General features: G+C 40.9%; 1 protein-coding gene across 1 annotated transcript in view; it reads left to right on the forward strand.

Annotated features, from left to right (window-relative positions):
• The window catches only part of DNAH7 (dynein axonemal heavy chain 7), a 189,113-nt gene that overhangs the window by 125,963 nt on the left and 47,908 nt on the right, over positions 1 to 15,242 (forward strand). Inside the window, exons 44-48 of the mRNA XM_058188377.1 lie at positions 518 to 698; positions 2,906 to 3,091; positions 8,482 to 8,645; positions 12,793 to 12,947; positions 14,602 to 14,792. Coding sequence (XP_058044360.1) covers positions 518 to 698; positions 2,906 to 3,091; positions 8,482 to 8,645; positions 12,793 to 12,947; positions 14,602 to 14,792 — 877 coding nt within the window. The remainder of the gene's footprint in view (positions 1 to 517; positions 699 to 2,905; positions 3,092 to 8,481; positions 8,646 to 12,792; positions 12,948 to 14,601; positions 14,793 to 15,242) is intronic.

Here is a 15,242-nt window from a genome sequence, read left to right on the forward strand (position 1 = left end):
TCTCTATCATTATACACATACATATACTATATAAGTATGTATTTCTCTTTTTTTTCTTTCTTTAAAAAATCTGAACAGATGTAGATGTAGATTCACAGAGTCAGAGATATCGGAATATATCACATTTTTTACTTGTAGCCTAGCGACATTTGGATTTTAAAGAATATTGCTAACACAAAGAATAAGAGAGGGAATCTGAATTTGACAAGGCAAAGAACAACCTCACATCCCAATTATCAAATAATTAAAATGCTTAGGACTTAACTTTGGTTCAAATTTTCCTCCAGGGTCTTCATATTTTACAGGGAGACAGTTAGCAGTCCATAAGTCATGTGATACTTTGAATTGCAGATAAGAATTTCTATTGTCTTGTTAATGGAATCACTATACATACTATATATGCAGGAATGTTTGTGTATGTTTATGTAATATGTGTGCAGAAAGAGTAGATAGATGGAATAGCATTTGCATGTGGATGTAACAAGGATGACATCCTTAATTGTTGTTGTTGTTTCAGAGTGGCAAAAGTTGTTGCCCCCAAAAAGATAAAACTCAATGCAGCTGAAGGCGAACTGAAAATTGCTATGGATGGTTTGAGAAAAAAGCAAGCAGCCTTAAAGGAAGTTCAATACAAACTAGCACAACTACAGAAGACTCTGGAACAAAAAAAGCAGGAAAAAGCTGACTTAGAAAACCAAGTAAGTAACAACCGATTTAAAATATCAAAAATGCAAAAAAGAAGTCTATGCCATCACTTTTAACTTCTTTGTTTCGTTACTTCTTCATTTATTTTCCATTTTCCACAACCCTGCTCAGGATCTCTTTGAGAACAACAGGATACGTTGTTCTCAAAGAGCTCCTCCCTTTCTGAATTATAAATATGCAGATTATCTGCCAGATCTCCAATCTGAGGATCAAAGCAATAGCCACAAACTCTGAAGAAAATAGTGAAATTTTACTAAACAATTTCAGTTAATTTATTACATACGCTGTAAATTACAACTGTAACAATTTATTACATTTATTATACCAGATTGTGTTGATAGTTATCATTTTCCTACATTTACACAAATGATAACCTCAAAAGTAATTTATACTCAAAACTTGTTGAACCTATCTGGCAGTTATATGAATAATGTAGAGGTGAAGATGATGGCTTTTGGATGGGGAATGAGGAGGCTCTGATTCAGTTTCCCATTCTGCTACTGAATTTACTGATGCTGAATAAGTCACTCTCGGACAAAGCCATTACACAGAGTTGCAGGTGAAGTTTGGGGAGATTCTCATATACATTGCTTAAACTTTCTAGAGATAAAAAGGATATAAATAAAACCAATTAGTGGCTAAATGGAGCTTAAATCCTTACACCCTGGTGTGGTTAGTTTCCAGGATGGCAGATTGCAAAGACCTGAGTGTGACAGAATGCAGAATGCATAAATATACTTTATTTTTATATAAGAAATTGGGATTTGGATTTGGGGTTAGTATTTTTGACAATTCAGAGGAGCAGCTGGATTCCCCTTAGTTAAATGAATCATTTTTGTGTGGAAGGATATTTGGAGAGGTCAGAATGTTTAATTTTGTGATAGCGTATGCTCAACTACAGTTCTTCCCTTCCTATATTGAGCAGGCTTGCTGGAATAAATGAGGAAGTAATGGGGCCTCTCCATGCCTTCCATTACGCCTGTGTATACACCGCTGAGCTTTACTCTTATTTGCATCAGGGTACCAAGGATTATTCCCACTTGGCCTGATCTGTCCATACTCCTCCATTGTTGATGGGCTACTAGCCTAGAGCACAAAGCAAGCGTGGAGAGGCATGTTTGCAATAGGACATAGTTTAACCTTTTTGGGGAAAAGAGGAACCAACTGAATTTCCCTAAAATTTTACCTGCTAGATACCAACTAGGATTAGGACGTTGGCACATTTTATTTTTTTTGTTTGATTATTAAATTTGTTTGCCTCCCATCTCACCACAAGGCATGCAGAAAGTACCAAGTTAAAAGGTAAAATGTAAAGGTTCCCCTCGCACATATGTGCTAATCGTTCCCGACTCTAGGGGGCGGCGCTCATCTCCGTTTCAAAGCCGAAGAGCCAGCACTGTCTGAAGACGTTTCCAAGGTCATGTGGCCAGCATGACTAAATGCCAAAAGCTTACAGAATGCAGTTACCTTCCCACCAAAGGTGGTCCCTATTTTTCTACTTGCATTTTTTACGTGCTTTCAAATTGCTAGGTTGGCAGAAGCTGGGACAAGTTAACAGGAGCTCATTCTGTTACGTGGCACTAGGGATTCAAACTGCTGAACTGCCGACCTTTTGATCGACAAGCTCAGCGTCTTATCCACTGAGCCACCGCATCCCTATAACCAAGTTAAGGAAGGTTATTCAAGAGCCAAGGAGTCAAAGAAAGTGCCTCCATTCCACATAGCTGGTACTGCAGCTAGTTCAATGTTAAACATTTATGAGACAAAACATTTTTGACAAATTGCCAGACAGAAAGCTCCTTATGCATTCAATTCATGGGCCACATCTGTGTAAGAATGACCTTCATAAGTCAATGTCATGCTCTTGTATGATATGTATTCCTTTTTAAGATGCAACTGTTTTTGGTATCGCATATAAATCCATTATCAATTTCGCACTGCAAAGTGAAGGCAATAATTTATTTGAAGGCAAGAAGAATGGAAATACTATTGACCTTGTTGAATTTCATCTGTGACAATTTGTCATACACATTTCTCTCAGTTTTTCTATCTTGGGGTTTCAAATATAAAAACTTTTTGATAGTGATGAGGATTGTAATAATAATAATAAGCAATATATATTGTATATCTTTTCATAAGCATTGAAAATAAAGCATGTACCTGGGATGGCTTTGCTTAAAGTTTATATTTTGATTTTAAGGTTGACCTGTGTAGCAAAAAGCTAGACCGAGCAGAAAAATTACTTGGTGGCCTTGGGGGTGAGAAAACCCGTTGGAGCCAGGCAGCTTTGCAACTGGGAAAACAATATGTCAATTTGACAGGCGATATCCTCATCTCATCTGGCATTGTAGCTTATTTGGGAGCCTTCACATCGCACTACCGACAAGTAAGAAATGAACAAACAATTGAATAAATGTATGAAGTTTAGTAAGCTAAATGCTTCTGCAGCAAATAAGCAACAAGCATATACCTTTACTTCATTTTGAAAATAAAAGCATTGATATGAAAACAACACATGAGAAAATTATGAAGGTATCACTGTTAAAAAAAAGCATTTTTTAATTTAAGATAGTCACCTTTAACTTTGGTACACCATAACTGCCAACTAATATAGACCATTGGTGGGACCTTTCCTAAACTTGGCCTTAATTATTGCTGGGTTGTAACTCACACTATTTTTAATTATTGGCAGTTATTATTGGAGATGATATGTTATAATTCAACTATATATGGGAAATATTGTTTTAAGGAGAAATGACCTATATTAATTTTGAGATGTTCCACATACAAGGACTGCCATACAATTCCGCACGAGAAAGAGTACGTGATTGATCTGTAGTTGAATTTAACTACAGTTCCTGACATTTCAATGCAGATTTGGATATAGTCCTCTATCCTCTAAAAAGCCACTGCCAATTAGTGCAGACAAGATAGAGATTGAATGCCCTGACTCAAAATAAACAGTTCCATAATCAACAACTTCTTCCCCTTAGAAACTGCAACATTTCAAAAGAAAGTCCAGTAAAATGTTTTGTCTGCAGTAACTAAACTTAAGGACTATGGCAAAATACTTGGAAAAACCATGGATGCTTATGATTTCCCATATGTTTCAACTCAATTTCTTGGCTCACTTTTGAGCTGTTCATAAGAACTGTTTCTAAATTGGCAAGGCACCGATAGGCTTAGTTACACATTGTGTTCTCACTATAAATCACTTCTTAAGGTTGATAAGGTACACCATGTAGAGACATTTGTAAGTAGCCTTAAAAATTCTTGGTGTTCTAAAAAGTTTAAGGAATTTAGACAGAGTTTTGATTTTTATATTTCTGAAATATAACAGATGCTAACCTTAGCCCACAACTATTTGTGACTGTCTCATTGGAAGCCATGGGAGATTTTAAAATCTTTTCCTAGTTTCAGTGGGAATTAATCGTAATGCTTTAGCAGGATCAGAACTAATATACATCATAACTCAAGCCCATGGAGAAGTTAGATTAAGGTTATGACTCCCAAATTGCAAACTATTGCTGCACAATTATGTTTTCCTTCATTAGACCAATGCAACCAATTCAGCTATTAAGAAGGTATAATAAAATTTAGACATTTATAGGGATGATAATAAAAAATATTTGATACTTGAATCCTACGTTTTGCTTTTGTGTTGGAGGGAACCATTATACAGTCATTTTCATTCTTCTGAAATTCCTCCATCCATAAACAATATTATTTCCTTAGTTAATTTAGGGCCGGGATAGCTCAGGCAATAGAGAAGCCTGTTATTAGAACACAAAGCCTGCAATTACTGCAGGTTCGAGCCCGGCCCAAGGTTGACTCAGCCTTCCACCCTTTATAAGGTAGGTAAAATGAGGACCCAGATTGTTGGGGGGGCAATAAGTTGACTTTGTAAAAAAATATACAAATAGAATGAGACTATTGCCTTATACATTGTAAGCCGCCCTGAGTCTTCGGAGAAGGGCGGGGTATAAATGTAAACAACAACAAAAAATTCTTAACAAGTGAATGGGGATGTGTAGAGGGTAAGTATGAAACACAAGCAATACTTCTGGTAGGAAAAAAGAATATTTTTATTGTTGATTTTATATCCCTTACAAAACAGATTTAAGTTATTCTAATTTCCCATAGTTAACTTGATTTTATTAACAAGTGACAGGCAATTATCCTTAAATCAATGTTTTGAGTAAGATAAACATTTAGTTGGAGTTACCGCCTAAGCAATTTCAAAGATCTTTGAAATGTTATTTTACGTTGTAATCAGTTCCCAGATTCAACATTTCAAATAGTGTAGCTACTTTATTCCATGGCATGGCAGGTTTCTATGAACATATAGGCCATCTGAGTAGATCCTTCCAGTTGACTGACATTCAAATTTTTAACTTTCTCTGAACTGAAGGCATATTCACTTCCATTACTATTTAAGACCATCCAATTTAGTTTCCTTATTTCCAACCTTGTTAATGTAAAAACACTTTGTCTTGAAAGTTTTTTTTTTTATTTGCATTTATATCCCGCCCTTCTCCGAAGACTCAGGGCGGCTTACACTATGTCAAGCAATAGTCTTCATCCATTTGTATATTATATACAAAGTCAACTTATTGCCCCCAACAATCTGGTTCCTCATTTTACCTACCTTATTAAAGGATGGAAGGCTGAGTCAACCTTGGGCCTGGTGGGGCTTGAACCTGCAGTAATTGCAAGCAGCTGCTGTTAATAATAGACTGTCTTACCAGTCTGAGCCACAGAGGTAAATCTGTTTTCTACCTATTATGAATTATATTTGCTTCTGTGGGAAAGAAGAAGTTGGAACAGCTCTGTCTGCATATTTGTGTCCTGCCCAGAACAACCAAACTCCATCTCTTTGGGGAGGGTTCCAGGGAAAAGGAGGATACAATCAGATGACTTCTAATTTATTTTTATTTATTTATTTGTCACAACAGTATATATAAGCATACGCATGAAATAACTATACAATATATAAGTATATATATATAATAACTATATGAAATTGGATACAATCAAAGGGAACATTAGGACAGGAACGGTAGGCACGTATGTGCTCTTATGTACGCCCCTTACAGACCTCTTAGGAATGGTGAGAGGTCAATAGTAGATACTTTTTGGTTAAAGCTTTGGGGATTTTGGGAAGAGACCACAGAGTCTGGTAGTGCATTCCAGGCATTAACAACTCTGTTGCTGAAGTCATATTTTCTGCAGTCGAGATTGGAGCGGTTCACATTATGCTTAAATCTATTGTGTGCTAATGTATTGTTGTGATTGAATCTATTAAATCTATTGTGTGCCTCATGTATGGTTGTGATTGAAGCTGAAGTAGTCTTCAACAGGAAGGACATTGTAACAGATGATTCTATGAGTTAAACTCAGGTCATGTCGAAGGCGGCGGAGTTCTAAATTTTCTAAACCCAGGATTTCAAGTCTGGTGGCATAAGGTATTTTGTTGTATTCAGAGGAATGGAGAACTCTTCTTGTAAAATATTTCTGGACACGCTCAATTGTATTAATGTCCGAAATGAGGTATGGGTTCCAGACAGGTGAGCTGTATTGGTCTAGCAAATGTTTTATGTGCTCTGGTTAGTAGTGTAGTGTTTCTGGAGAAGAAGCTATGCAATATTAAGTTTACAACTCTTAAAGCCTTTTTTGCAATGTAGTTGCAGTGGGCTTTGGCACTTAGATCATTTGATATGAAAACTTCAAGGTCTTGGATTATAATGGTGTTAGATCTTAAAAATTTAATGTATGAATGTTTGTTTATTGAACTATACCTTGTGTTTGCTCCAGGAAGTCTGGGGGGGAGGGTGGTTTTGGAGGGAGGGGGAAGGGAGGTGGAGGGGGGAGGGGAAAAAATCATTTGTTTTTGTAAAACTTTTTCAATTAAAAAAAAAAAAGAAAACTCCAAGGTCTTTAACGGGGTGGGGGTCATCTACAAGGTAATGACCATCAAGCTTGTATTTAGTGTTCAGATTCTTTTTTCCAATGTATAAGACAGAGCATTTGCTGGTTGAGATTTGGAGTTGCCAAGTTTTTGACCATTCTGACACAAATCAAGGTCTTTTTGAAGGATAGCTGTATTGTTGGTAGTGTTGAATAGTTTGACATTGTCAGCAAAGAGAACACAATTACTTGTAATATGGTCACAGAGATCGTTAATGTACAATATGAAGAGTGTTGGTCCAAGAACACTGCCCTGGGGAACGCCGCTATTGACAGGAACAGGATTTGATAGGGCATTGCCTATTTTGACCGCTTGTTGTCTGTTTGACAGGAACGCTGTTATCCAGTTGTGGAGGGGTCCGGAGATGCCGTAGGATTTTAGTTTTAGGAGAAGTTGGTCATGTACCACAGAGTCAAAAGCTTTACAGAAGTCTATGTAAATTGCATCTATTGCTTTGCCCTGATCAAGATTTGTGGTCCATATATTTTTGCAGTGAAGAAGTTGTGAATTACAGGATATTTTTTTTCTGAAACCATTCATAGTTTATATGAAATATAAATATAAATAGTTTATATGAAACCATAGAATTTTTTTCTAGCCATTCTGCCTTACTTTTCGGTTCTCATTTCCATCTTTCCATGAGAAAAAGTAAAACAGGTGAAAAGCCTGCTTTGCTAGAATTTTTTGCTTCCTGCTCTTGCACAAATATTCAAAGCTACCAGTCTCCAGCTTAGACTGTTAAAAGAATCCTGATGCTTTGCATCTTGCTTTTTTTTTAAAAAAAAATAAAAGCATTAAATCACATTGAGAGAAAAACAAAAGCATCAACTGCATCAGAACCCAAATTCCTTTACATTATTCATTAACAGTTCTGTGCTTATTTAAGTGTCTCCTCCCACCCCTGGTACATACTTCTTACCATTCTTCCAATAAGTCTATTTCAATCATGGCATGAATCAAGTTTCTGTTGCAGGGGTGCAAATTCACTTACTTTCCCTACCGGTTCGCAAATGTGTTCGCACCGCACGCTTTTTTGCTTTGCGCTCATGCGCCGTTGTCTGCGCATGCCCAGAGGCTTAAAATGTCACAAAAAAGTGATGGCATGGCATTTGCATGTGGGTGGGCAGAGCCTCCCGCAGCCGCTGCTACTGGTTCGCTTGAGTCGGATAGAACCAGCTGAATTTCACCCCTGGCTATAAGTCGCCTAGAAGGCTTTTATCCTCAAAATTATATATCCCACACTATTATGTGTTTCTAGATTGACCCTAGAAGTGTACCCAGTCATATTGTTTAACAACTGAAACAATTATTTTGCACTGTAACTTTTAGTGCCATAAACTGTTAATTAAGGCCGTCTGCTTCTGACTGTAGCTTTCCTTAAGTACATGATGTCTAATCTTCAGAAAACCAGGTGTATACATCTCTCTGGTTTTCAGCCCTTGTTGATAAACTGTGTCTGGTATCTTTCACTATGTACACTTCTGAGTTTGCTGCATGATTATGCTGTTTCTCCCCAACGGCATTGTGGAAGAAATGGATAAAATCAGAGCTAATTGAATGGTGAAAGGCAAAAAAATTGATATGGTTCATTTTAAGTTTCACTGAATAAATAACTAAAATACTTCTTGGCAATAAATTTAATGCTTTTTGGTAGAAGGCATTGAATTAAAAGCAATTAAAAATAACTCAAATTTGTCCTAGCAAATTGTCAAGATGAGTGACAAGTCATTGATACTGCCAATGAGCCTCATTACGCTAAAATCATTTTTCAGAATAGTTGCCCAATGTTTAGCATTCTTCCTTTTCAGAATCAAGGCCGGGACTGGATATTGACATGCAAAGCCAGAGGCATTCCCTGCTCAGATGATTTTTCTCTAACTACAACTTTAGGAGAAGCCGTGAAAATTAGAGCTTGGAACATAGCTGGGTTGCCTTCTGATTTATTTTCCATTGATAATGGTATTATTATCACGTAAGTAACAGAAGCTTCAGATAGGCATAATTTATCTCTTTGGAGAGTTTTCTACTTGTAGGGGTGCCATAAGATACTATTGTATATATTTTTTCATTTAAAGAACATAATATGCAATGTTCAGTAGTGAAGAGCTTGGTTGGCAAGCAAAAGGTCTCAGGACATAATCCTTCACATTTAAATTTTCATCCTGCAGTGATGAATATATACAGAGTTTCATACATGAGTTTGCTGGTGTATCTTTTGTAAGGCAACCTTTTCCAGTTAGAATAGTGTCCTAGATGTGAATATCTGCTTCCGCTTCCAGATCCATTCACAAGAAATGTTCTTCAATGTTCGCCTTCTTGTTGGATAGGGCCCAATGCTCAAAACTGTCAAGATCTTTCTGAATCTTGAGTCTATCTTCCAAAGTGTTAGCAATTCCCCCAAGGTTTCATCTGCAAATCTGATGAGTACTCTTTCAGTTTCCTCATCTATGAATGAAGATGTTGAAGAGCACTGGGCCCAAGACAAAACCTTGAGGTACCCCCTTCATGCTTCCTTCCATGAACATGTAATTCCACTGAGGACTACATGTTGAGTGCGATTGGTTGACCAACTGTAAGTCATCTGGTGGTGGAACTCTATCCCACATTGTTCTATTTTATCAAGAAGTAGACTATAGTCTACCAAATGCCTTATTGAAGTCTACTACAGTATATCCACAGCATTTCCTTGATTTGCTAATTTAGTCACTTTATCAAAGAAGACAATAGGGTTTGTTTGGCATGATTTGCTTTTAACAGACCCATGCTGGCTTCTAGTAATCACCTTTGGAGCACCTTGTTCATTTTTAGGTGCTTACAAATCTGCTGCTTTATCTTTTCCAGGATTTTCCCAGGTATTGATACCGAACTATTTTGTCTATAGTTTCTTAGTTCCACATTTTTTCCTCTTTGAAGATTTATTTATTTATTTATTTATTTATTTTTTCACATTTGTATACCGCCCTATCTCCCTAGGGACTCAGGGCGGTTCACAGGCAAATAAGAAAGGTGCATATAAATACAGAATAAAATATCCATTAAAAAACTTATTTGATATAGCCAAATAATTAAAAAGAACAATATATATAATAAAACCCATTAAAATCTAAATTTAAAATCTAGTCCAGTCCTGCGCAGATGAATAGATGTGTTTTAAGCTCGCGGCGGAAGGTTCGGAGGTCCGGAAGTTGACGAAGTCCTGGGGGGAGTTCGTTCCAGAGGGTGGGAGCCCCCACAGAGAAGGCCCTTCCCCTGGGTGTCGCCAAACGGCACTGCCTGGCGGACGGCAGCCCGAGGAGTCCCTCCCTGTGAGAGCGCACGGGTCGGTGGGAGGCAGTCGGTGGCAGCAGACGGTCCCGTAGGTAACTCGGCCCTAAGCCATGGAGTGCTTTGAAGATGGTTACCAAGACCTTGAAGCGCACCCGAAAGGCCACAGGAAGCCAGTGCAAACTGCGCAGGAGTGGTGTCACACGGGAGCCACGAGGGGCTCCCTCTATCACCCGCGCAGCCGCATTCTGGACTAACTGGAGCCTCCGGGTGCTCCTCAAGGGAAGCCCCATGTAGAGAGCATTGCAGTAATCCAGGCGAGATGTCACGAGAGCATGAGTGACTGTGCATAGGGCATCCCGGTCTAGGAAGGGGCGCAACTGGCAAACCAGGCAAACCTGGTAAAAAGCTCTCCTGGAGACGGCCGTCAAATGGTCTTTAAAAGACAGCCGTCCATCCAGGAGAACACCCAAGTTGTGCACCCTTTCCATTGGGGCCAATGACTCGCCCCCAACAGTCAGCTGCGGCTGCAGCTAACTGTACCGGGGCGCCGGCATCCACAGCCACTCTGTCTTGGAGGGATTGAGCTTGAGCCTGTTTCTCCCCATCCAGACCCGTACGGCCTCCAGACACCGGGACAGCACTTCGACAGCTTCGTTGGGGTGGCCCGGTGTGGAAAAGTACAGCTGAGTATCATCAGCGTACAGTTGGTACCTCACACCGAAACCACTGATGATCTCACCCAGCGGCTTCATATAGATGTTGAATAGGAGGGGCGAGAGAATCGACCCCTGCGGCACCCCACAAGTGAGGTGCCTCGGGGTCGACCTCTTCCCTCCCGTCAACACCGTCTGCGACCGGTCAGAGAGATAGGAGGAGAACCACCGATAAACGGTGCCTCCCACTCCCAATCCCTCCAACCAGTGCAGCAAGATACCATGGTCGATGGTATCAAAAGCTGCTGAGAGGTGTAATAGGACCAAGGCAGAGGAATAACCCCTATCCCTGGCCCTCCAGAGATCATCAACCAACGCGACCAAAGCCATCTCCGTGCTGTATCCGGGCCGAAAGCCGGACTGGAACGGGTCTAGATAGATGGTTTCATCCAGGTACTGGGGTAATTGACGTGCCACCACACTCTCTACAACCTTCGCCACAAAGCGAAGGTTGGAGACCGGACGATAGTTACCTAAAACAGCTGGGTCCAGGGAAGGCTTCTTGAGGAGAGGTCTCACCACCGCCTCTTTCAAGGCGGCAGGGAAGACCCCCTCCAACAAAGAAGCATTAGTAATCCGCTGGAGCCAGCCTCGTGTCACCTCCTGCGTGGCCAGTACCAGCCAGGAGGGGCACGGGTCCAGTAAACATGTGGTGGCATTCAACCTCCCCAATAACCTGTCCATGTCCTTGGGAGCCACAGATTCAAACTTATCCCAAACAGTCTCAAGAAGACAGCTCTTCGACCTCTCACCTGGATCCACCCAATTTTGATCCAGACCATCCCGAAGCTGAACGATTTTATCGTATAGATAACCACTAAACTCCTCGGCACGTCCCTGCAACGGGTCATCCCGCTCCCCCTGTTGAAGGAGAGAGCAGGTCACCCGAAACAGGGCGGCTGGGCGGTTATCTGCCGACGCAATGAGGGAGGAGACGTAGCAACGTCTCGCTTCCCTCAATGCCACTAGGTAGGTCCTGTTATATGACCTAACTAGTGTCCGATCAGCCTCCGAACGACTAATCTCCAGGAACTCTCTAGGCGTCTTCTCCGGCATTTCATCTCCCTCAGCCCCTCGGAAAACCAAGGAGCTGATTGAGACCTTCGCCGGGTCAGAGGCCGCAAAGGCACGACACGGTCTAGAGCCCCAGTTGCGGCCAGTTCCCAAGCCGCGACTAGTTCTTCAGCCGTGCCGTGAGCCAGACCCTCAGGAAACGGCCCAAGCTCTGTCCGGAACCTCTCCGGGTCCATCAGGCGCCTGGGACGGAACCAACGTATTGGTCCCGTCTCCCTGCGGTGTTGAGTGGCGGTCAGAAAGTCTAGATGAAGGAGAGAGTGGTCTGACCATGACAAAGGTTCAATGACTAAATCTCTCAAGTCCAGCGTGCCACCCCCAATGTGAGTAGGGCCATCGACTACTTGAGTCAGGTCCAAGGCCGTCATGGAAGCCATGAACTCCCGAGCTGCTGTCGATGACATACTGGTCAATGGCAGGTTAAAATCCCCCATGACCATAAGTCTGAGGGTCTCAACCGCCACTCCTGCAAGCACCTCCAGGAGCTCGGGCAGGCTGCTGTCACGCAGCAAGGAGCCAGGTACGTGACCAGCAAGCCCATCTGACACCTATGACCCCACCTCACAAAGAGGGATTCACAGCCGGCAATCTGAGGTACAGTGGTCTCCCTTGGCTCTAGACTCTCTTTAATAACAACCGCCACCCCCCCACCCCTACCTTGGGCCCTCGGTTGATGGAATGCTTGGAAACCCGGTGGGCACATTTCAACAAGGGGGACGCCCCCTTCTGTGCCCAACCAGGTTTCCGTAAGGTCCGCGGAACCCCCCTGAATAAGATCACAAATTAGGGGGGCCTTGTTAACCATGGACCGTGCGTTGCAAAACATCAACCGGAGGCCTAGGGTGATGTTGGGCCAGGCATGCTGTCTCAGCTCGAAGAAGGAGACAATGGCAAACCATTTCTGAAAGACCTTGCCAAGAAAATTGCAGGGACTTTTCCAGGCAGTCTCTGAGAACTGGATACGATTGAGTGGAAATAAAAAAAATCAAATACATAATAAAACCCCAAATAAATGTGCCGTGCAAATTCACAAAGTTGAGGTATTTCACTGTTTTCTCTCTCCAGAAATGCAAGAAGATGGCCACTTATGATTGACCCTCAAGGTCAAGCAAACAAATGGGTAAAAAATATGGAAAAAGCCAACAGCTTGCATGTCATAAAGCTCAGTGACAGTGAATTTGTACGAACACTAGAAAACTGCGTTCAGTTTGGTACACCTGGTAAGCTATTAAGTCTTTAAAAGTAGATTTTTCTTGCGAATGTTCAAAGTACATGATTAATTTTTATAATAGTTGGAATCATTTAAATATAATGAAATGTATCAGATGATAAAACTTTTTACATTTCAAAACCAATTAACAATCCTTCAAATCGAGAAAAACTTATATACAGGTGGGGATTTAGGACATAACACCTCATCTAATATATAATAAATATATCTTTGGCATTATACAGATTGTATTTTCCATATGAAAAGCAAAATTAAAACTGATGGAGTTTTGCATATTGCACATACAGTATGTTCTCAGTTTTATCCATCACTTATAACATCCTTGTGGAGCTGAAGGAATTTTATCTTAATTTCTTTTTTTTAGGCTTTGCTTTTAAAGCCTTATATATCTCATGACATGCTGATTAAATTCTATACTTGGTCTTTGTTATCATGTAGTAAGTACTTCCATCTTCTACACTCTCTTACTCATTCAGCTTGCATAGTTTTATCTCTTGGGACACTCCTATCCAAAAAGTATAAGAAATATTTTATTGGTTATCTGAGGGGCCGTCTCTTGCCGGTCACACCTACCCGACCCACCAGAGCGGGAAGGCAAGGAATGTTGCGGGTCCCATCCCTTAGGGAGATACACCTGGTGGGACCCAGAAGAAAGACCTTCTCTGTAGTGGCTCCCTCTCTCTGGAACATCATTCCCCCAGAGATTAGAATAGCCCCCACTTTAACTCTCTTCTGGAAGGCGCTGAAGACCTGGTTCTGCCAGCAGGCCTGGGGAATGCAGAGTGGGATGGAGCCCATGAAACGGCTCATGTGATGTGTTGTGGCTGGAGCGGGGGGAGGGGTTATTTTAGATTATTTTATTAATTTATTATATGATTCTCTTTTATTAGTTTTATTGTTTTTATATAAGGTTTTATATTCTTATAAGCTGCCTTGAATCACCATGTGCTAATAGGCGGCAATATAAATTTTCAAACAAACAAACAAACAAGCACTATATTTCCAACCATTTATTTTCCAAATTTTATAATAAAGGTAAAGGTAAAGGTTCCCCTTGCACATACATGCTAGTCGTTCCCAACTCTAAGGGTGGTGCTCATCTTCATTTCTAAGCCGAAGAGCCGGCGCTTTCCGAAGACGTCTCCATGGTCATGTGACCAGCATGACTCAATGCCAAAGGCACACGGAACGCTGTTACTTTCCCACCAAAGGTGGTCCCTATTTTTCTACTTGCATTTTTTATGTGCTTTCAAACTGCTAGATTGGCAGAAGCTGGGACAAGTAACGGGAGATCACCCCATTACGCGGCACTAGGGATTCGAACCACTGAACTGCCGACCTTTCTGATCGACAAACTCAGCCACTGCGTCCCCTTTAAATTTTATAATAGAGGTTCCTTATTCTTTCCTGTATTAAATATTACAGCTATCATATTTTATTAGTGACAGTCATATTTAATAGTATAGGTTGGCACTTGGAGTTAGCGTGCAAATGTTTATATTTTCTACTCATCTTCCAATTATTGAGTCTTCAAGACTGCTTTCTGCTTCAGTTTACTGATGTACTTATAATAGCGTGTGTGCACCTTTCTTCTTGCATCTTGTAAATTTACGGTTTGTCTCAATTCTTTGGCTGAATCAAAGTGCTGCTAGAAAATGTCGGCGAAGAGTTGGACCCCATTCTGGAGCCTCTTCTGCTTAAGCAGACTTTCAAGCAGGGTGGCAGCATCTGCATCCGCCTTGGGGATTCTACCATTGAATATGCTCCGGACTTTCGCTTTTACATTACAACCAAGCTGCGAAATCCCCACTACCTCCCAGAAACCTCCGTCAAAGTGAGTATTTTGCCTGAGAAACCTCCGGTGGTCAGCTTTTGTTTCATAAGCAAGTGGAGGATCTTATTAGCAGTGTCACAATCTCTTCCTTAACTCTCTCCCTATGCATTTCCATGCATATATAATAGCCATAGCACTTAGACTTATATACCACTTCAAACTGCTTTACATCCCTCTCTACGTGGTTTACAGAATCAGCATATTGCCCCCAACAATTTGGGTCCCCATTTTACCTACCTCGGAAGGATGGAAGGCTGAGTCAACCTTGAATCTGGTGAGATTTGAACTGCCAAATTGAAGGCAGCTGGCAGTCAGCAGAAGTAGCCTACAGTCCTGCACTCTTCACCAGTGTGTGGCTCATAATGATAATGTATATATAACATTAATATGAGCAGATGCTTTTTTCCATTCTCTCCCTCTGATATATATGTGAGTGATTATATGTCGTAT

This window comes from Ahaetulla prasina, chromosome 1 (genome assembly GCF_028640845.1).
Source record: "Ahaetulla prasina isolate Xishuangbanna chromosome 1, ASM2864084v1, whole genome shotgun sequence".
Classification (NCBI taxonomy): domain Eukaryota; kingdom Metazoa; phylum Chordata; class Lepidosauria; order Squamata; family Colubridae; genus Ahaetulla; species Ahaetulla prasina.